The sequence below is a fragment of the Salvelinus alpinus genome, chromosome 4 (genome assembly GCF_045679555.1).
Source record: "Salvelinus alpinus chromosome 4, SLU_Salpinus.1, whole genome shotgun sequence".
NCBI classification, from domain to species: Eukaryota; Metazoa; Chordata; class Actinopteri; order Salmoniformes; family Salmonidae; genus Salvelinus; species Salvelinus alpinus.
In genome coordinates, this window is record NC_092089.1 from 81,736,540 (window position 1) to 81,760,225 (window position 23,686).

The window sequence follows — 23,686 nt, forward strand, 5'->3', positions numbered from 1 at the left end:
TGAGGTCAGGGATTTGTGATGGCCACTCCAATACCTTGACTTTGTTGTCCTTAAACCATTTTGCCACAACTGGAAGTATGCTTGGGGTTATTTTCCATTTGGAAGTCCCATTCTGCGACCAAGCTTTAACTTCCTGACTGATGTCTTGACATGATGCTTCAATATATCCACATCATTTTTTCCTCATGATACCATCTATTTTGTGAAGTGCACCAGTCCCACCTGCAGCAAAGCACCCCCACAACATGATGCTTCCACCCCCATGCTTCACGGTTGGGATGGTGTCCTTCGGCTTGCAAGCCTCCCCCTTTTTCCTCCAAACATAACGATGGTCATTATGGCCAAACAGTTCTATTTTTGTTTCATCAGACCAGAGGACATTTCTTCAAAAAGTACGATCTTTGTCCCCATGTGCAGTTGCAAACCGTAGTCTGGATTTTTAATAGCGGTTTTGGAGCAGTGGCTTCTTCCTTGCTGTGCGGCCTTTCAGGTATGTCGATATAGGACTCGTTTTACTGTGGATATAGATACTTTTTGTGCCTGTTTCCTCCAGCATCTTCACAAGGTCTTTTGCTGTTGTTCTGGGATTGATTTGCACTTTTCGCACCAATGGATGTTCATCTCTAGGAGACAGAACGCTTCTCCTTCCTGAATGGTATGACGGCTGCGTGGTCCCATGGTGTTTATACTTGCGTACTATTGTTTGTACAGATGAACGTGGTACCTTCAGGCATTTGGTAATTGCTCCCATGAATGAACCAGACTTGTGGAGGTCTACAATTTTTTTTCTGAGGTCTTGGCTGATTTCTCTTGATTTTCCCATGATGTCAAGCAAAGAGGCACTGAGTTTGAAGGTAGGCTTGAAATACATCCACAGGTACACCTCCAATTGACTCAAATTATGTCAATTAGCCTATCAGAAGCTTCTAAAGCCATGACATAATTTTCTAGAATTTTCCAAGCTGTTTAAAGGCACAGTCAACCTAGTGTAATGTAACTTCTGACCCACTGGAATTGTGATACAGTGAATTATAAGTGAAATAATCTGTCTGTAAACAATTGTTGGAAAAATTACTTGTGTCATGCACAAAGTAGATGTCCTAACCGACTTGCCAAAACTATAGTTTTTTTAACAAGAAATTTGTGGAGTGGTTGAAAAACTAGTTTTAATGACTCCAACATAAGTGTATGTAAACTTCTGACTTCAACTGTAGGTGTGGGTTTGTCAAATCAAATCAAATGTTATTGGTCACAAACACATGGTTACCAGATGTTATTGCGAGTGTAGCGAAATGCTTCTGAAATGTTTCTACATCCGACAGTACAGCAGTATCTAACAGGTAATATCTAACAATTCCACAACAAAACCCAATATCTAACAAATTCCACAACAAAATCTTATACACACAATCTAGTAAAGGAATGGGATAAGAATATATAAGTATAAAATATTTGGATGAGCAGTGACAGAGCAGCTAAGATGCAATGGACAGTGAAGGATATAGTATACATTATATATACATATGAGATGAGTAATGTGAGATATGTAAACATTCTTAAAGTTGCATTATTAAAGTGACTAGTGTTCCATTTATTAAAGTGGCCAATGATATCAAGTCTGTAGGTAGGCAGCTGCCTCTCTGTGCTAGTGGTGGCTGTTTAACAATCTAATGACCTTGAGATAGAAGCTAATTTTCAATCTTTCTGTCCCAGCTTTGATGCACCTGTACTGACCTCGCCTTCTGGACAGAAGCAGGGTGAACATGCAGTGGCTCGAGTGGTTATTGTCCCTGATGATCTTTTTGGCCTTCCTGTGACATCGGGTGTTGTAGGTGTCCTGGAGGGCAGGTAGTGTGCCCCATGTGATGCGTTGTGCAGACCGCACCACTCTCTGGAGAGCCTTGCAGTTGTTGGCGGTGCAGTTCCCATACCAGTCTGTCATACAGCCCGACAGGATGCTCTCAATTGTGCACCTGTAAAAGCTAGTGAGGGTTTTTGGTGACAAGCCAAATTCTTTCAGCCTCCTGAGGTTGAAGAGGCGTAGTTGCACCTTCTTCACAACACTGTCTGTGTGCGTGGACCATTTCAGTTTGTCTGTGATATGTATACTGAAGAACTTAAAACGTTCTACCTTCTCCACTGCTGTCCCGTCAATGTGGATAGGGGGGGTGCTCCCTTTGGTGTTTCCTGAAGTCCACGATCATCTCTTTTGTTTTGCTGACATTGAGTGAGAGGTTATTTTCCTGACACCACACTCCGAAGGCCCTCACCTCCTCCCTGTAGGCTGTCTCGTTGTTGTTGGTAATCAAGCCTACCACTGTTGTGTCGTCTGCAAACTTGATGATTGAGTTGAAGGTGTGCATGGCGACGCAGTCATGGGTGAACAGGGTGTACAGAAGGGGGCTGAGAACGCACCCTTGTGGGACCCCAGTGTTGTGGATCAGCAGAGTCGAGATGTTGTTTCCTACCTTCACCACCTTGGGGCGGCCCGTCAGGAAGTCCAGGACCCAGTTGCACAGGGCGGGGTCAAGACCCAGGGTCTCAAGCTTAATGATGAGTTTGGAGGGTACTATGGTATTGAATGCTGAGCTGTAGTCAATTAACATTATTCTTACACAGGTATTCCTCTTGTCCAGATGGGATAGGGCAATGTGCAGTGTGATGGCGATTGCATCGTCTGTGGACCTATTGGGGCGGTAAGCAAATTGAAGTGGGTCTATGGTGACAGGTAGGGTGGAGGTGGTATGATCCTTGACTAGTCTCCCAAAGCACTTCATGATGACAGAAGTGAGTGCTACGGGGCGATAGTCATTTAGTTCAGTTACCTTAGCTTTCTTGGGAACAGGAACAATGGTGCCCATCTTGAAGCATGTGGGGACAGCAGACTGGGATAGGGATTGATTTAATATGTCCGCAAACACACCAGCCAGCTGGTCTGCACATGCTCTGAGGACAAGGCTAGAGATGCCGTCTGGGCTGGCAGCCTTGCGAGGGTTAACACGTTTAAATGTTTTACTCATGTCGGCCAAGGAGAAGGAGAGACTACAGTCATTGGTAGCGGGCCGCGTCAGTGGCACTGTATTGTCCTCAAAGCGTGCAAAGAAGTTGTTTAATTTCTCTGGCAGCAAAACCTCGATGTCTGCAACGGGCTGGTTTTCTTTTTGTAATCTGAGATTGTCTGTAGACCCTGCCACATACGTCTCGTGTCTGTGCCATTGAATTGCGACTCCACTTCGTCTCTATACTGACACTTTGCTTGATTGATTGCCTTACGGATGGAATAACTACACTGTTTAAATTCGGCCATATTTCCAGTCGCCTTGCCATGATTAAATGTGATGGTATGTGTTTTCAGTTTTGCGCGAATGATGTCATCAATCCACGGTTTCTGGTTAGGGAAGGTGTTAATAGTCACAGTGGGTACAACATCTCCTATACACTTCCTTATAAACTCGCTCACCGAGTCAGAGTATACTGTACGTCAATGTTATTATCTGAGGCAACCCGGAACATATCCCAGTCCATGTGATCGAAGCAATCCTGAAGCATGGAATCCGATTGGTCAGACCAGCAATAGATAGCACAGGCGCTTCCTGTTTTAGTTTCTGACTATACGAGGGGAGCAACAAGATGGGGTCATGGTCAGATTTGCCAAAAGGAGGGCGGGGGAGGGCCTTGTATGCATTCATCTTGTGATGTGTATTGTGTTGGTGTTGGCGTTTGTCACTCAGATCAGTTCTTCTGAGATGTGGGGCTCTTTGAGTTTGTAGGATTGTGTATCAAATCTGTGTGTTATGTTTGTATTGTGATTGTATCTGTGGATGTGTGTCAGTGTATGTATCAAATCTGTGTATTTATAGAGTGTGTGTGTGTGTTTCAGATTAACACCGGACAGGTGGGGGCTCTACTGGGTCGGCTGCCCTGTACCTTCAGACAGGAGCTGACAGGGGTGGGCGCCAGCCTGGAGAAACGCTGGAAGTTCTGTGGTTTCGAGGGAATCAAGACCAAATAGAGCATTACAGACACACAGCGGATATCACAGAGACACAGAAGAAACAGCATTAGGCTCCATTATGAGGACACTGAGGATACAGCCTCTGTGTACGTGACAGAGAGGGTGACAGAGACCTCTATAACTGCTCTGCTCTGTGCTCGACTCTGCAACGCCTCATGAGATAGAACACTGGGAGTCCCAGAGGAGTATCAGTCCAAAGGTGCCAGGGGATTGGCTGTTAGTCCATCACATTGGCGGACTGAACCGTTCTCAGAGCCTCTAACTGGTTAACTCTGCTGTCAATCAACCAAGACTACTACCCAGGACCACGTTCAGTTGCCAAATGTTGTTGAAAGTTGCAAATAGAAATGCCATGAATAGCCAACATGATTCCTCGGTCAACGTGCTCGGAGAGGCATGTTTGTTCTATGTTGTACATTTCTTCCCGGAAAGTTCCTAAATGTTGTGGTCTGCTGAACGTGCCCCAGGGAGGATATCAGGGTCTGCTGAACACTTTCCATCTCCTTCTGCCTTTTTCTTTTCTCTCTTTTGTTCCTTGTTTGGGCAATTCTATAAATAGATTGTATATATTACCATACTTTCTGTATGGGCATCGTCATACCAGATGATTTCAGGAGCTATCAGGGGGTTGTTGTTTGTTTTCCATGTGAACCAACTGAAAATTCTCAACCAATGTGTATTCAGTTTTAATTTAGTATTCAGTGCTCTTTGTTTGAACTTAAAGAATAATCAAGGCCCAACAATTAAACAATTTCTTATGCCCAAGTCTAGGTAGTCCCTCCCCGCTACAATCTGCATTTTTCTGTTTGGTACCTAATGAACACGACCCTGGTAAACATAATGAACTTCCAGCAGTTGGCAGGGGTAATAGTGTTTTTATGAGTATACCTTCACGTGGGAGGGGTGGTAGGTAGCCTAGGCTAGAGCATTGGGCCTGTAACCGAAAGGTCTCTAGTCGAATCCCGAGCTGACAAGGTGAAAAATCTGTTGATGTGCTCTTGAGCAAGGCACTTAAACCTAATTGCACCAGGCTCGCTGCTGATAATGGCAGACCCTAGCTATGATCCCACTCTCCGGGGTGTATGCAAAAACCACATTTCCAACTCACACGTGTATTAATACACACTTGTACATGTGTGAAATAGAACAAATATAAGCACCCACCAAATTATTATTACGCAGTGCCTTTCTGTTGTGGCTAGTTCATTTGAGGATTGTTGGGATTATTTGTTTGTATGTTTTTATTTTCTTATTTTACTTGATATCAACCATACTTGATGTCTTACTGTGTAAAAAAAATATGTTTTATCATCATATACAGCATAGTAGTACAGTGCCCCTGGAGAAAGTTAGGGTTAAGTGCTTTGCTCAATGGCACATTGACAGATGTTTTCACCTTGTCAGCTCGGGTATTCAAACCACGGAACGTGCGGTTACTGGCCCAACGCTCCTGCCGTTACTTGACCAGCCAATCATTTGATGTAATTTTTTGCTGCGTACATACTGTTTGTGTCGTTATTTGAAGATGTTTGGTGAAGTGCATTTTGATAAAAATGTTAGTTTGATGACACGATGATGTGATTTGTTTTGTCAGAGGGTAAACATGATTTACATGCATCTCAAACAGCTTAGAGAATAACAGTAGGGGGTTATGCGGTGTGTAAAAGTGAACAACCATATCCTGAAATGCAACAGCGATAGGTATTAAGGCTACTACATAATACTTAAATTTGACCTATACCCATCATGAGGTTGCTACAACTTATGAATTAAAGTTTACAACGTAGGTAGATAGACAGTGACATTCAATATCACCTTGCACACTCTTGCCTGCATCTAGCTGATTTAGGGTGTAATCATTAGTCCAACAGTTGCAAACAAGAGTTTATTTTGGACAAATGCAGGTATGTTTATCCACCTTTTGTTCCGTTTGCTTCCGTTTAAGAAATGTTTTTCAACAGAATCGGCGGAATGAATACCCCTGATCACGCGTAAACACAGTTTACTTTCATGGCAGCCACGTTGTATTCCTTCTCGCAACTCTCTTCCTCTCACCTCTTCCATTTGCTTGTGGAATTAAACACACAACACATCAGCTGTATGTGACCAAGAAAAAAAAACTTTCCAAGGCACACCACTGTACATAGCCGACATCGTTGTCAGCAAATTAGCTAAAGTAACGTCATAGTCAGCATTGCTAATAGAACTAATGCGCTAGTAAACCCGCTACAATCATGCAGTAACGTTACTGTACAGTCAGTAAGCAGTTATACCGGCGGGCCCCGGAGGCAATACATTAGTAATACCAAAAGCTTACCTTGACTTGGAAGAGTTCCAGTGTTGTGATGGAAAGTCATAGCCAGCTACCTAACATAGCATCCTGCTGTTTAAGCAGGGTGTTTCAGTAGGCTAAACTAGCTAGCTGCATTTGCTAGCTAAATAACTGAAACTGAAAGTGAAAAAGAATGACGAAATCTCTCTCTCTATTTCTCTCTCTCTTGCATCTCCTTAATTTTGGAAGGAATTAATTTGTTCAAAACTGTTCAACTATTGTCCTTCTCTCTTTGAGTCAACTACTCACCACATGTTATACACTGCAGTGCTAGCTAGCTGTAGCTTATGCTTTCAGTACTAGAGTAATTCTTTGATGCTTTGATTGGGTGGAAAAGATGTCAGTTCATGTTACAAGAGCTCTGATAGGCTGGAGGACGTCCTCCAGAAGTTGTCATAATTACTGTGTAAGTCTATGGAATGTGGTGAGAACTATGAGCCTCCTAGGTTTTGTATTGAAGTCAATGTACCCAGAGGACGGAAGCTAGCTGTCAACCGGCTACACCATGGTGCTACCCTACAGAGTGCTGGTGAGGCTACTGTAGACCTTTGCGAAATAGTGTTTTAATCAGTTATTTGGTGAGGTGATTATATTTAGTATAGTTTTATCTAAATTTGATACCATTTTAAATGTTTACAATTTTTTCTAATCAGGTCATATGGTTTAAAAAACTCCTGGAAAACTCCTGGCCTTGGGGAGGATGAAAACCCTGTCAAACTGCAGCAACCATGTACTGTTCATATTAATTATATTTTTAAAGAAGGACTAGGGGGGGGGGGGTTCCTATACACAGAGAAGGCAACATGATTGGACAATTAAACTCACAGGGCTTAGCTTGCTATATGCGGTTTTGCATCTTGTAGTTCTGCACTATGCAACTGTAGGTCTAATTAAACTGGGGTCCGAGGAGGTACTGCAGGGGTTCTGTGATAAAAATATTTTGGGAGGATTTTTACAAATGGGGGTTATGTGCTAGCTGCAACAGAATAACATTGTAGATAGCATTTTTATGTCTCTGTGTTCAGTATGAAGGTATTATATAGGTAGTTTCACGAGTCAATACTAACTAGCATTAGCACAATGACTGGAAGTCTACAGGAACAGTTAGCAGGTTAGCTGTTCCTCTTCTTTCAACTCTGGGGAAGTAGAGAAAGGGCTTCATTGCTAAAATCTCAAACTATTCCTTTAATATGGAGGAAACTACAGTCATTGGAGCTAATTACACAATTTTTTCTGTATGCAAAATTCTTAGGCGGGCCATCTAAGTGGTCATTTTCGGGATGGAAAAACAGTTTCAACTTAAAGGACCAAAAACAGATAGAAAGCATGCAAAGAAATTATAATATATTTTTTGTGAACAATTATTTATTAATTTTTATTTTTGCATGTGCTAAACAATTACAGTTTCAAGATACAATACATACACACACACTGTATGTACAGTTCAGTAGGGGGGAAAACAAGTACAAAAAAGTTTTAAAAACAAAAACAACACCATACAAATGAAAAGGACAAAACGAAACAGATTAAAGACGAATATGTTTAAGTATTTCCAAATTCAGTCGGTCCATTCAAATCTCATTCTCAAAGGCTACCAACCCAGAGTGGCATAGAAAACAGAAAAATGACAGCGCCGGGCAGTGCTATCTCCCATCCACCAAACCAAACATTGTTTTTAAATTAGCTCTTGCAAGTGGGAGATAGCATGTGACCAAATGATAGGAGTTGCGGGCTTGGCCCCACGTATTCTGACAGTGGCTCTTTCCAGCTGTGCAATGTCCAAGTACATAAACAACCAACATCTGTAAAGGGTAATACCGGGTTCAAAGTAACTCCTTAGAAGAGTTTTTGTGCCTGTTGTTATTGCAGCCATAACAATCAGCCTTTCTTGATAAGACAAAATACACAATCCATGTCTCAATTGTCTCAAGGCTTAAAAATCCTTCTTTACCTGTCTCCCCTTCATCTACACTAACTGGAGTGGATTTAACAAGTGAACTGAAGACTACCAATGTCAAAATCCAAGTCTCCAGCTTTGGATGATATCCCTCTTGAATTATTGTTGGCTGTGTCGAATTTAGTCATATCTGTAATACTAGACTTAATAAACCACTTGCTGGAGATTGGGACATTCCATAGCGACCAAAAAAACAGTTCTTATTTCCTTGCTATTGAAAGGCGGCAAGGACCCTCTTGAATGTTCAAGCTACAGGGCCTTATCAATTTTGAACTGCTCATTTTAAACTTAGCCAAGGTCTTGTCAAAAAGACTAGGGACTTGCATATCATCATTAGTTAATCCTGACCAATCAGGATTCATAAAGGGTCGGTGGGCCTCGGACAACATACTATTCCATATTATAGACTCCGCCGCTTCTCAACCACAGACTTGCACTGTCCTCTCATTAGATACACAAATCTATACCATATGGACATGACATCTATAAAGATTTAGGCTCTTTATCTGGATATAAATGTAACTGGTACAGGTCTATCTTAATGCCTCTAAATCCCACAGTCCAACAAGTCACATTACCTTCTTTACCTATCGCTTTAGAAAATAAGGGATTTACATACCTGGGCATTCAAATTCAATCCAATTTGCAACTCATGATTAATGAGAATTTTAGTGCAACATAAATAAAAAAGATCTAAGTAGATGGTCCCCACTTCATGTTACTCTTTATGCAAGAGTTTTGTTATTAAAATGAATGTCCTCCCCCATATGAATTTCTTGATTTCAATGCTTCCTCATTATTCTTTAAAACTTCTCTAGGATAGGGGGCAGCAAATTCACTATTGGATAAATAGCGTGCCCAATTTCAACTTCCTTCTACTCATCCCCACAATATAAGATATGCATATTATTATGCTCTGAAGTTTCTAAAACTGTTTGAATCATGTCTGTAAGTATAACAGAACTTATGTAGCAGGCAAAACCCCGAGGACTAACCATTATTCTTTTTAAGTCACTGTCTGTTCAATGAGTTTTCATTGGAATACTGGATTTCTAATCACCCTGTTTTCAGTTCCTACCGCTTCCACTGGATGTCACCACTCTTTGGAAATAAGTTGAGGTTATTCCTTTGTGCAATGAAGAAGTAAGGCCACCTGAAAACAGTGTAACGTCATGTGTACTGTTTGAGAGTTGCGCAAGACTAGAAAAGTAGAGTTAGTTTGTTGATCTTCTGTATTGAAAACAGATAGACCCGTCTTCAATTTGATCGATTATTAACGTTTACAAATACCTTAAGTTGTATTACAAAAGTAGTTTGAAATGTTTTGGCAAAGTTTAGAGGTAATTTTTGAGATATTTTGTAGTGACTTTGCGCAAATTGGAAGCTGTTTTTTTCTGGATCAACCGCGCCAAATAAATGGACAATTTGGATATATATGGATGGAATTAATCGAACAAAAGGACCATTTGTGATGTTTATGGGACATATTGGAGTGCCAACAAAAGATTCTCGTCAAAGGTAAGGCATGATTTATATTTTATTTCTGCGTTTTGTGTCGTGCCTGCAGTGTTGAAATATGCTACACTCTCTTTGTTTACTGTTGTGCTATCATCAGATAATAGCATCTTATGCTTTCGCCGAAAAGCCTTTTTGAAATCTGACATGGTGGCTGGATTCACAACGAGTGTAGCTTTAATTTGGTATCTTACATGTGTGATTTAATGAAAGTTTGATTTTATATCATTTTTTTTTAATTTGGCGCTCTTTTCCCTGGCTATTGGCCAAGTGGGATGCTACCGTCCCACATATCCCAGAGAGGTTTTAAGGACATAAATAGACATCTCGGTGAGAAATGTCATTTGGAATGGTAAACGTCCTAAAATTATTATGGAGGGATTTCTCTACCCAACTTTAAACTCTGCTATTGGGCATTTAAGCTAAGGTCACTGAGTATTTGGCTTGAATCTTCATCTGATGTGCGTTGGCGGAAATAGAGGAGGCCAATTCTCACCCAATTAGAATTCAGGACCTTCCTTCTTCTGAGATAAAGCTAAAAACAGCCTCATCTTTTATGGGATCTATTGTAAAAAAAAATATATATCCCTTTGTTAATAGCTAGCTATCAAAATAAAACAAACACTTATGTTTGGTTCACGTCTCTTCATAGCTCTAACAAGCAAACAGACTTTATAACTGGTACTTGGTGGTCTCTTTTTTAATAGCAGCTAGCCAACTAACGCTAACTATGGACAGACATCATAGCGATGAAGTAGCTTAACTTAGCTAGATAACTTGATAGAAAATGTTTCTAACAAGGAAGAAAGGGAACTTACCCGAAATGCCCAGACAAATAGAATCGCCTGCCAGAGACTTTTTTCCCGCTGTCAAAGTAACTTTTCCACATTAAAACCATAAATATCAAGGACTCCTTCAGAGGGATATACTACAAAGCTGTATCAATGAGTTAGCCAGCTAACGTTGATAAACAACCAGAAATAACTGTTGATTTTCTTGTTCATTAAGAAAACCTATATGTGTTTGTGGTTGTTGAGTGAATTAGACCAAGCCCAATTCAAGCATATCAACAAAACAAAAGAGAAAAAAATAAGATATTTAGGCAATTTAGCTGGCTACTTGAACCTGCTACTTGAACTTGAACCTTCAATTTAGCTGACTACTTGAACCTGCTTTGTAGTATACCTCTCAGGTATACTACAAATACATTATATACATAGTCTTAGCAAGCTCTTTGGCAGCAAGCTAAGCTTTTTTAGCTATAATATTTACCTAGTTAGCTTTGCAAACGTTAACCCAGCTAGCTAACTAGCATCAAGTGTAGGCGATAGAAAAATGTCTTCTTGTTCTAACTGTGTCCATAGTGTACAGCAGCTGCCATAGAGCTCGCCAGCTTGTAGTCCTAAAAACAGATATGAGTTAACTCTGGTTCGTTCAGTCCGTCCTATGGGGAAAGTTAATGGGGAAAGAATAGGGTGTTGGGATAAATGCAGAAAATAAGGTCTGAGGTTAACACAGGCTTAGGAGATCTTATACATTTGGTTCTGTGAGATAATATCATTCAGTTAACATGACCTTTATGAATTGTGAAGCCTTTTATGTGCTTTTTGTCCATTAAAGATGTCCATTAATTCTAATCCACATACCATGAAACTGAATCTCAAATAGACGCCTGTCCCTTTTAATAGGGACACACATTTCAGAAAATAACCTCCTGTTTCAAATAAACACAGGGTGTAAATGAGTTGTTTAGGAGTGTACTTCAGTGAGTACTGTAAAGATTACACAAAAGAAGAACATTATTGCCATGCATGAAACAGCAGGGTGATTTGACATGTTTGTAATGAACACGAGGGGCGACAGAGAGCTGGTTTCAAGCGCAGGGCGCAGCAGGTGTTTATTGCATAGGACCACAGGGGCAGGCAGAAGGCCATACACAGGGGGTCCAAAAGGGCAACAGTACAGGCAGGGAAAAGGCTAGTAAAGTAGTCCGGGAGATCAGGCAATAGGTAGATAACAGGAAGTCCGATAGGCTAAAGTACAGGCAGGGAATAGGCAAAAACTATCATACACGGGATAATTAAATTACGGGGAAACCAGAGCTCTGAAGACGTGTGTCACAAAACAAACAATACCTCACAGTGATGGGTTGCAAATAACTGAACTAAATAGTGTGTGATAATGACATACAGGTGTGTGAACAGGTGATTAGAATTCAGGTGATTGGGATCTGGAGAGTGAGCTGCGTTCAGTGGATCTAGGTGTTTGAGGGTGTGAGCTGGAAAGTGGGCTGGAAAGTGGGCTGCGTTCAGGGGATCTACGTGTTTGAGGGTGTGAATTGGAAGCAGACATTGCAATGTTCGGAAGCGGACATTGCAATGTTCGGCTTAACTAGTGGTATTCAATGTTTGTCCAGGGATGGATAAACATCTATGGTGAAGTGAAAGTGGGTAAGGGTTAAGGTTGACGGTTAAGCATAAACAACTCAACGATTAAGTTGCCCCTAGTGGATGGTTTTAAAGGCATCTCCCAATGTCCTGGGAACCTGGACAAACGTTGAATACTAAAGTCTTTCTGGTGTGATCGTGTTGCAACTACGGGGGATACATCTATGGTGAAGTGAAAGTGGGTAAGGGTTAACTAAGAGAATGGTGCTTAGCAATAACTAAGAGAATGGTGCTGAAACACAAAATAAGGGATATACATATGATATACAGCCTATAGTCTCTGCGATGGATTTGTTACTATAATGTTTATACTGGTCATACTGGTCACAATAAACAGTGTGGGAGGTTTTTCAACATTTTATTTAGCAAAAGCTGTTTGCAGTAAGGAAATAGACGCCTGGCTCAAATAGAAGCCTGTCTCTAATAAGCGTCGTTGTGTTCATTGATTGAAGCAAATAAACCCCTGGGCTATTAACTGATTTTCCCTTTCAGTCAGTCACTCGATATAACATACTATGGAGGAGTCAACGACCAATCATATTCACCTGAAGAAAACAGAAATCACACCCAATGGGTGCCGAGCCCGCCCTCGGAAGCCTCGCCTTCCTAGCTATAATACCAGTGCTAGCATCCATTTCCTCAATTCTTTGCTCTTCAGCTCCCCTGAAGAAAGAATGAATCACGCAATTTTCAAACTGTTCATGCAGACGAAGACTATGAGATTTGGCTCCGGCTTAGGTGTCTTTTATTGGGGAGAGAGTACTCATCCCCCTAGTTGTTGCGAGTTTTTGGTCTTGGTTTCGGTTATGTGTTTGCTAAAAATCCACTACTTTCTGCTCTGCTTGTGTAGCCAGTGCTTCCTTGCTTGAGGTAGAAGGCCAGTGGTTAAGTTCAAAAAGGCTAACCAGCCAATTTTGAAACACCGACCGTGCCCTAGTGCTGTCCTGTTTACCTGGGGTGGCTTTGGCTCAGACCAATTGATGTGACCAATGTCGCACACTGGGCTCAACTTCCATTGGATGTTGGGCCTACTTTGTGAGAAAGATTGGGGCTGCTGGCGAAGGGTCTTCCGGCAAAGCAACCTCGGGAATTGGGATGTCTGAGGCCGGGAAAGAGCAGTAGCGGTGGTCGGAGTTGATAGGGGTGTCATCCCAGCCGAGTGAGGCTCACTCCGGTTTCTCTGGCAGTGTTCAGAGTCCAGATTCAAGGAATGATATACTATCCTTGGTTGGCTCTGGAGGGTTTTCAGAGTGTAAAATGGACGACATCATTCTGGGACAGTCTAAAGCCCCGGCTTTGGATTCGGCATGAGAGAGTGAACTATTAGACCGTCTTCTCCCCCGCAGCGGAGTTCCTCCAAGTTTTGGGGAAGGTATTTAGCTCTTGTCCCTGCAGCGGTGAAGTGTTGCTTATCCCTGTTTAAAGATTTCGCCGACGAGCAAAAGTACACCTGGAATGTCCTTCATTCAGCCAGGCTGGTGCTACCAGGTTATGGCGAATTAATGAATGTACATGGTATGGAAGAAGGGGCTCATTTGCACACCGCCTATGGATGGAAGAGTGTGAAAAGCTGTCATCAAGGCAAAGGGTAGCTACTTTAAAGAATCTCAAATATAAAATACATTTTGATTTGTTTAACACTTTTCTGGTTTCTACATAATTCCATATGTGTTATTTCATAGTTTTGATGTCTTCACTACTTTCTACAATGTAGAAAAAAGTAAAATAAAAACTTGAATGAGTAGGCGTATTCAAACTTTTGACTGGTACTGTATATATACAGTGCCTTCAGAAAGTATTCATACCCTTGACTTATTCCACATTTTGTTGTTGCTGCCTGAATTCAAAATGGATTTAAAAGAAATGCTCACCCATTTACCCACAATACCCGTAATGACAAAGTGAAAACGTATTTTTTGCAAATTTACTGAAAATGAAACACAGAAATATCTCATTTACATGAGTATTCATACCCCTGAGTCAATACATATTATAATCACTTTTTGTAGTGGTTAAAGCTTTCTGGGTAAGTCTCGAAGAGCTTTACTCACCTGGATTATAAACTTTTTGCCCATTGTTCTTTTTTAAATTCTTCAAGCTCGGAAAATTTGGCTGTTGATCATTGCTAGAAAACCATTATCAAGTCTTGCCATAGATTTTTGGCCACTCAGGAACATTCACTATCTTCTTGGTAAGCAACTCCAGTGTAGATTTTGTCTTGTGTTTTAGGTTATTCTCCTGCTGAAAGGTGAATTAATCTCCCAGTGTCAGGTGCAAAGCAGACTGAACCAGATTTTCCTCTAGGATTTTGCCTGTGCTTAGCTCCATTTTTTTCCTTTTTTTTTATCATAAAAAACTCTCCAGTCCTTAATGATTATAAGCATACCCATAATATGATGCAGCCACCACTATGCTTGAAAATATGGAGATGGGTAGTGTGTAATGTGTTGTATTGGATTTGCCCCAAAAAGTGAATTGCTATGCCAAATGTTTTGTAGAATTACTTTAGTGCCTTGTTTTATACAGGATGCATGTTTTGGGATATTTTTATTCTGCACAAGCTTCCATCTTTTCACCCTATCAATTAGGTCAGTATTGTATAATATTGTTGTTCCATCGTCAGTTTTCTCCTATCACAGCCATTAAACTGTAACTGTTTTAATGTCACCATTGGTCTCATGGTGAAATCCCTGAGCGGTTTCCTTCCTCTCCGGCAACTTAGTTAGGAAGGATGACTGTATCTTTGTAGTGACTGGATGTAATGATACACTATGCAAAATGTAGTTAATAACTTCACCATGCTCAAAGGGATATTCAATGTCTGCTTTTTCATTTTTACCCATTTACCAATAGGTGCTCTTCTTTGTGAGGCATTGGAAAACCTTCCTGGTCTTTGTGGTTGAATCTGTGTGCAAACACAGAGGTGCACCTCTTCTGAAAGGTTGCATTTGACGGCTAGGGGTTTACCCTCGAACCTGATTATGACTATACAGTTGGCGCATGCGCCTTTCATGAGAGGATTGCATACATATAAGTGGAGAGCGTTTGAGGTTCGCTTTATGCACGAATGGATAGGACCAATGATATCCGTGTTGGTGAGCTTTTTGTCTGTTTCGCTAATCCAGCTCGGGATAGGACGTTTTCTAAGCAACGTCTCTCATTGGATTGTGGAATCTCTCTCTCTGACGTATGAAAGCAAAGCACAAGGGTTGCCTAGCGGTGTGTGTGTTCACACTAGAGGTGTGGTGGCTCCTTGGGCATTGTCCAGGGCATAACAATTGGTGATATCTCTGCTGCAGCGAGTTGGGGTTTGCGACACACCTTTGAGGTTTTATCGCTTGGATGTAACTGCTCCAAGTGTGGCTGATAGTGTTTTTATTGCTGGGCCCGCGATTGAGTGTTAGGCAGGAAGCAGGTTGCACATTTATCCAGGTTACCACAGTTCCCAGTAGGTTGGAGCCTTCAAATGAAAGTTTATTCGCCACGTGCGCCGAATACAACAGGTGTAGACCTTACAGTAAAATGCTTACTTACAGGCTCTAACCAACAGTGCGAAAAAGGTATTAGGTGAACAATAGGTAAGTAAAGAAATAAAAACAACAGTAAAAAGACAGTGAAAAATAACAGTAGCGAGGCCAAAACAGTAGCGAGGCTACATACAGGCACCGGTTAGTCGGGCTGATTGAGGTAGTATGTACATGTAGATATGGTTAAAGTGACTATGCATATGTGATGAACAGAGAGTAGCAGTAGCGTAAAAGAGGAGTTGGCGGGTGGTGGGTGGCGGGACACAATGCAGATAGCCCGGTTAGCAAATGTGCAGGGTAACTGGTTGGTCGGGCCAATTGAGGTAGCATGTACATGAATGTATAGTTAAAGTGACTATGCATATATGATAAACAGAGAGTAGCAGCAGCGTAAAAGAGGGGTTGGGGGGAAGGGGCACATAATGCAAATAGTCCGGGTAGCCATTTGATTACCTGTTCAGGAGTCTTATGGCTTGGGGGTAAAGCCTTTTTGTCCTAGACTTGGTACTCCGGTATCGTTTGCCATGCGGTAGTGGAGAGAACAGTCTATAACTGGGGTGGCTGGGGTCAATGACAATTTTTAGGGCCTTCCTCTGACACCGCCTGGTGTAGAGGTCCTGGATGGCAGGCAGCTTAGCCCCTGCGATGTACTGGGCCGTACACACTACCCTCTGTAGTGCCTTGAGGCCGAGCAATTGAATTTGGATTTACCAAATGGAGGGCGAGGGAGAGCTTTGTACACGTCTCTGTGTGTGGAGTACAGGTGATCTAGAATTTTTTTCCCTCTGGTTGCACATTTAACATGTTAATGGAAATTAGGTAGAAATGATTTAAGTTTCCTTGCATTAAAGTCTCCGGCCACTAGGAGCGCCGCCTCTGGGTGAGTGGTTTCCTGTTTGCTTATTTCCTTATACAGCTGACTGAGTGCGGTCTTTGTGCCAGCATTTGTCTGTGATGGTAAATAAACAGCCACGAAAAGTATAGCTGAAAACACTCTAGGCAAGTAGTGTGGTCTGCAATTCACCACAAGATACTCTACCTCAGGCGAGCAAAATCTAGAGACTTCCTTAGATTTCGTGCACCAGCTGTTGTTGACAAATATGCACAGATCTTAGTCTAATCCGAGGTGATTGATCGCTGTCCTGATATCCAGATGCTCTTTTTTGCCGTAAGATACGGTTGCCGAAACATTATGTACAAAATAAGTTACAAATAACGCGAAAAAAACACATAATAGCACAATTGGTTGGGTGCCCGTAAAACTGCTGCCATTTCTTCCGGCGCCACTTGGGCACATTATCAGGGTTACCACAGTCTCCTGTAGGTTTCAGCCTTAGGCTGCTGTGGCACTGCACAAGTACACAGGTTACTGCAGGTTTCCTTTAGGTTTGAGCCTCTGGCTGCCATGGTTCATTGACTCTGGTCAATGCTATGCAGTGCGCGTGTGCTCTTTACCAAGTCACAACAGGTGTTGTTTTGGACTTGTGCTTTCATGTATGAGTTCTGACATTTCAGGCTTGCAAGGTAAGTATTGTTCTTGGAACCGTAGGGTCTATGGACTTGGGCTGTAGTGGCGGCGTGTCTGTATGCATTGCCAAGTTGCAGCAGATTCTGGTTCCCTATATGAGGCTGTGACAGTTCAGCCCTCATGAGGCTCTGACAGTTTAAATCAAATCAAATCAAATTGTATTTGTCACATACACATGGTTAGCAGATGTTAATGCGAGTGTAGCGAAATGCTTGTGCTTCTAGTTCCGACAATGCAGTAATAACCAACAAGTAATCTAACCTAACAATTCCACAACTACTACCTTATACACACAAGTGTAAAGGGATAAATAATATGTACATAAAGATATATGAATGAGTGATGGTACAGAACGGCATAGGCAAGATGCAGTAGATGGTATAGTGTACAGTCTATACATATACATATGAGATGAGTAATGTAGGGTATGTAAACATAAAGTGGCATAGTTTAAAGTGGCTAGTGATACATGTATTATATAAAGATGGCAAGATGCAGTAGATGATATAGAGTACAGTATATACATATACATATGAGATGAGTAATGTAGGATATGTAAACCTTATATTAAGTGGCATTGTTTAAAGTGGCCAGTGATACATTTTTACATAATTTCCATCAATTCCCATTATTAAAGTGGCTGGAGTTGAGTCAGTATGTTGGCAGCGGCCACTAAATGTTAGTGGTGGCTGTTTAACAGTCTGATGGCCTTTAAGTGTCTTGGTTAAGTTTTAGGGAAAATGTGGCTTCTGTAACCCTTTTTTGAAGCCGGTGGAACCTGTATGTGTTTGGGCTGCTATGGGCCTCCTAGTTTGGTAACCTCTGAGCCGGCTTGGGGCGTGATTGTATGTCCCCGTAGAATGTTATACAGAGTGACCGACTGAAAGGAAGTATACAGTTATGAATATAACCACTGTTCCCTGAAAGAGGGAATGAGGTGTAACATGTTTTTTCCCAGCGGGATTTCTGCTCGCTGAAATGGGTGCAAGCCTGTTGGGTGTGATTTAATTTTTCTTCCAGTGAATACGATTGGTCGTTGACTCCCATATAGTATGTTATACCTCATTCCCTTCTTTAGGGAACAGTAGTTATATTATAACTGTATGTTTTACGGTAATAATTTGAATGTCCTGTTGCTTCAGGATTATTTTCCTGCTGTAGCAAACTGTTTCAAATTAAGATCCTATATCTGGATCCTAAAGATTTGGTTCTGTTTTGTCTTGAAGTGGAGCAGAATTTATCACAACAAAGGATCTGAATGAAAAGTTCTGATAAACTGTCAGCTATTAGCATACTGTTGATAATACAAAAGTATTGTACTATTCAAATGACTCTTCAATCTACCCGCCGTGGCTGGTGGTTTTTGCAGATTGTATTCTTGTCTTAAGTCTCCCCATCCATTTTCAATGTATCGTGGTTTTTAAACAGGAGAATTGAATAAATTTGGCTTTTTCTACAATGTTGTGCTTATGAGTTTCTGTCTCGAAATAGCCAGCATCGACGTAGGCATACGAGAACGGCCTGTGTATGGTAATTGTGAAGGAGTTGTGCGGTAGTATTGATCAGTTTCTTTAACACTGATTGCTGCCTGCCAGCATGGAAGTTCTGGAATCACATTTCTATTCCTCAAAGATGGGATGTCATCCAGAACCTATTTGAGGTTTGTAATTCACACAAACGTTTGAGCTGTATATGTTCACTCACCTAGATTTATTGTAAATTTATCTTAAGTGAAATCAAAGTTTATCCATTGATAGGAGTTCAAGTATTTTACAATTCCATTACTGTAGGACTCCAGAGTGGCGCAGTGGTCTAAGGCACTGCATCTCAGTGCAAGTGTCCCTGGTTTGAATCCAGGCTGAATCATACCTGGCTGTGATGGGGAGTCCCATAGGGTGGTGCACAATTGGCCCGGGGTAGGCTGTTATTGTAAATAAGAATTTGTTCTTAACTGACTTGCCTAGTAAAATAAATAAAAGGACTGGGATTCAATCCAACCAAGCTATGTCAACACTGCACATTTTATAGGCAATGTTGGTAAACACTGCATATGTCGGCTCAATCCACATTTTCATTGTGTTTTTTCGACCTCATAATGTGGAAATATAATTAAAAAATACAAGGAAATCATGTTTTTGACTGCACTTCCCTTAAAAAAAGTCCACTCTACTCTGAAGTGTTGAAGGCAACACATAACTCATCTGCCCCAGCAGTGATCTTTAGGTCACAGTTTGTTCAGAACACCTTTTGAAATGTATACATTGGCTTCAAAAGCAGTGACACTAGAAACCACTGCAAAGAACAGCTGACAAGTAACAAGTCTGACAATAAGACTACACAGAACTCTCCTCTGAAGATCCAGGTTTAGGTTATTCTAGGTGGGCTTATAGTGCCATCTATTGGGACAATTGCACAGGGTGAATTCTCTCACAGTTCTGCAATGCTGTGAAACCATTAACCAATAACTCGAAAGGGAGGACTGTTTTACACGTCTTCAGAATGAGGTAATACAGTACAAAAAGTGCAAATAGAGCAATATAAACATGTTAATCTGTCGCAGTATAATTATAAATAAATACAAACATTCAAATAATTTAAAAGGCTTTATTCGTTTGGAAACAGCTTAAACAGCAGGAAAGCAGTATACTGTGCAACATATTTGTTTGTTTTACATTAATATCCTGTATGTTACTTTGTAGTTGCAGAAGTTATGGCTCTTTTGCATTGCAATCTGGCCAATTCATTGTGAATTGATTTTGTATAAGTATCCAAAAATATTGAACTACAGTATAAACAACCATGACTATCTGCAGACCCCAGCCTAAAACCAAAACAATGTTAATCTTTCTAAATGTTTATCTTATTCATATACAACAATACAATGAGCTTAAACATGTTATATAAAGGTAGGGTGTGGGTCAGGGGCAGCATTAGATAATGCCTTGTGTTGTACAGAATTTATCATAATACAATAAGAAGAGAGGTTAAAGAGTATGTTAAATATATAAGCAACTATATAGATAAAGCAACTACATAGATTAAGCAACTACTGTACGTCAATCAATCACATTTATTTATAAAGCCCTTTTTACATCAGCCGATGTCACAAAATGCTATACAGAAACCCAGCCTAAAACCCCAAACAGCAAGCAATGCAGATGTAGAAGCACGGCTTATACATAACAAATAAAAAAGGTGAAAATTGTGGTCCATCCAGATTTCAATTTCAGTCAACAACCGGTTGCAACCCAGTCACAGTCTTGTACTCTTGGAGTCAAAGTGCCTTAACATGTACTGGGTCAAAGACGAGACGTGTAAATTTGGTGTCCGAAGGCCATTAATTTTACAGAAAAATCTAAATATGTGTGAATATAATATTAAATCACTCAACTCTTACCCTTCTTTTCACCCAGAAATATTTGTGTTGCAAACTATTAAATTAAGGGAGTTAATGAGCTCTAAAGTGTCAAAATGTCCTTCAGTGTAACTGTCCGGGTAAAAATTCTAATGACAAAAGTGTTTTTAAAATGTAGAAATTCATCCTAAAAATATAAATGAACACCCATGGCATAATTGTGTTAGTGTTTGCAACAATATATAGAATAATGGGCGACATACTGTATCTAAAAAATATTTTAAAACTTTAATAACTTTTGTCCGGAATTTTGAGTTTCATCAATGTCATTCAGTATAACAGGTAAGGTAAGGTAAAAAGCCATTTTGAAGCATATCACATGATGGTAATCATGTGACAGTGTGTGACATCACAAAGAAGACCCATTGAAGACCCTCTATCAATGTGATGAGGTGAGTAAATCTCTCTGAAATATTTGATGATTTCACCTTTTCACCCTTTAGTAACCTTTGTAACGAAAATGCATGTCCTTCAGTACAACACTGAAAATATACTTTTAATCTTATTATTTTATAAAAAGCTCTATTAAATATAAAAAAGTAAGGATAATCTTTATAGGTCAATGTCATTCATTTATATAGATGGCCAAGGAACTGCCTGTTAAATATGTTTATGCATGAAATCCATCCTTAAGTATCACACTTTTGTTCTTCAGCACAACAAAAGTTTCATGTTATACCACAATGTCACCCGTTATGCTGAATGACAGTAGCTTTGTTATCCAGGTTTTCACTAGTTTACAACATTTAATCATGCAATTCATATTTACTTGTTGTATGAATACTGAATATTATCATTGTAAACTATTTTATGACATTTTAAGGTATTTCATGGCACATTATCTTTATACTGTAGATGCCGTTGTCTAATAAGGAGAGGGCTGCACGACACAGACAAAAGATTAATGCAGATCCAGTTGCTAGGGAGGAAAGACTAGCCAGAAGAAAAGCAAGGTTTTGTTTTCATTGTTTCATGCTACTGTCAGCAACAGAATAGGATATAATAGGATATAAAGCTGGGTGGATAATACTTAACATTAAGTTGCACTATTACACTGTAGTTAATGTTTTATTGCACTGCAGTTAAGGTATAACTGATGGATTATATTAGTTAATGTAATATTACACACACACACACAATTATGGATTAAAAAGGGATTTTGGTTAATAGCTGCTTCATTTGTGTACCTGCATTAAATAGAAATTTACCAGTTACAGTGTAACAATGTATAATTATAACATTAACTATCATGTAATAATTGTGTAATAATGCAATTTAATGCAACGTAAAGTGTTGCCACAGGCTCAAATTATAGTAAAGTGATTATTATTAACATTAGCAATGAAATAGTAACAAAACATGTTTGGGAGAGAAAAGGAGAGGGAGTTGAGTTAACTTTTAAACTTTGATTAAGTGTTATCATTGTATAGCCTACTTTTAATAGACTACTAATAACATTTCATGGATGTGAATCCTGTTCTGTGCCAGTGTCATAACTATTACATTTTCATTTTTTAGCTATCAGAGAAGAAAGAAGGATGTCAATCCTGATCATCCACCCATCCATACAATGACACAATCTGATGCTGAAAAAGAGGGAAAAATGTAGATTAAATTAGAGGAGACACCATGAAAGAATCAAACAAATGAATGTGGTGATCAACTTAACTCCAGTATCCACTGGAGGAAACTCTTTTGATCAGCCCCCTGAACAACTTGTACAAGTACAACATGAACCTGCACCTCCAGAACTGGAGCAACCATCTGAGTCCTTGAAAAATACTATTGTGGCTACTAATAATAGTTCATAGGATCATTATTGTTGTTGCTGAAGGAATCACATTTAATCAATATTTTTGGGCCGTAGTGATATGTGTCATTCAGGGTAACAAAATATTGTCGTACAGTATAACACCAGTATTTTATATTAAAATGCAGTAACTTTGTTTTGTTGACTCAGATCGACAAAAACAAATCTCAAAGGATGAATTGAAAGATATTTTTGTCGATTTTACAATTTCTTTCAGTGTAAGGCAGGAAGTTTATGTAAAAAACCTTCAATAAATGTTGAGTTGTACCTGTGACACATAAAATATGTGGTATTCAAAATAAAATAATGTCATATTTTCTGGGTAGTTATATTTCTGCCAGTCTAAGCATGGATATAACCTTGGAATTATGAAAAATGGGCATACTTTTTTTTTTAACACCTAGTGTTATACTGAATGACATTTTACTGGGGTACATTCATATGAATCACAAATTTTTTATTATTGGCATTATTCTTGAATATAACTAATATAAGGGCATATGTGACACTCCAATGAACATAAAAAAGGATTTGAAGGGAATTGTAATTGCTGTTTTATTTTTTTGCTACTTTGAAAACCTTATACACCTTTGACCCAGTTTACAAAATACATTTTGTATTTTTTGGGCCAAATCAATTCATAGAGCTGAAGATTTGCACTGTAGTGCGATTTTAATTGAACGGTAATTTCTGATTGAGCCGACAGCACCTTCTTTGAATGCAGTCTCCGCAAATGCGGGAACATTATCTTTAAATTTCTATTGAGCTTTAGCGCAGGTCTTCAGCGCTACAGATTGAATCAAGGCCTTGGTATCAGTCCTTTCAGAGTTCTCCCTCTGTCTGTCTACATGTGCTGGGAATCCATGATGTCCAGATACTTCGCCTCGATTACCCTTGGCAGCAGGTTAGTCCTGGTGAAGAGATACAGAGACACATTAAACCCAATTAATTCAAAATCAAACTCACTACTGTAGTAAGTGTCATTGAACTACAGTCTTGGTTGTTTTCAATGGTAAATACACCTGTTATACTCTTTGTTAATAGAAAGCCACAACAATCAATTATTGGTGATCTTGAATATTTAACCATGGGAATCAACCAAGCATGTTTTTCTAACCACTAGAGGCTACTGCTACCCTT

General features: G+C 40.1%; 1 protein-coding gene and 1 pseudogene across 2 annotated transcripts in view; one reads left to right on the plus strand and one right to left on the minus strand.

Moving 5' to 3' along the window:
* The window catches only part of LOC139574526 (ecto-NOX disulfide-thiol exchanger 2-like), a 395,743-nt pseudogene extending 390,158 nt beyond the window's left edge, over positions 1-5,585 (plus strand).
* A 17,491-nt stretch (positions 5,586-23,076) lies between these two features.
* LOC139574527 (solute carrier family 4 member 11-like) overlaps positions 23,077-23,686 on the minus strand; it is a 36,779-nt gene continuing 36,169 nt past the window's right edge. For both annotated transcript variants that reach the window (XM_071399197.1, XM_071399198.1), the window contains exon 20: positions 23,077-23,457. In XM_071399197.1, the coding sequence (XP_071255298.1) occupies positions 23,391-23,457 (67 nt within the window). In that variant the 3' untranslated portion in view covers positions 23,077-23,390. The remainder of the gene's footprint in view (positions 23,458-23,686) is intronic.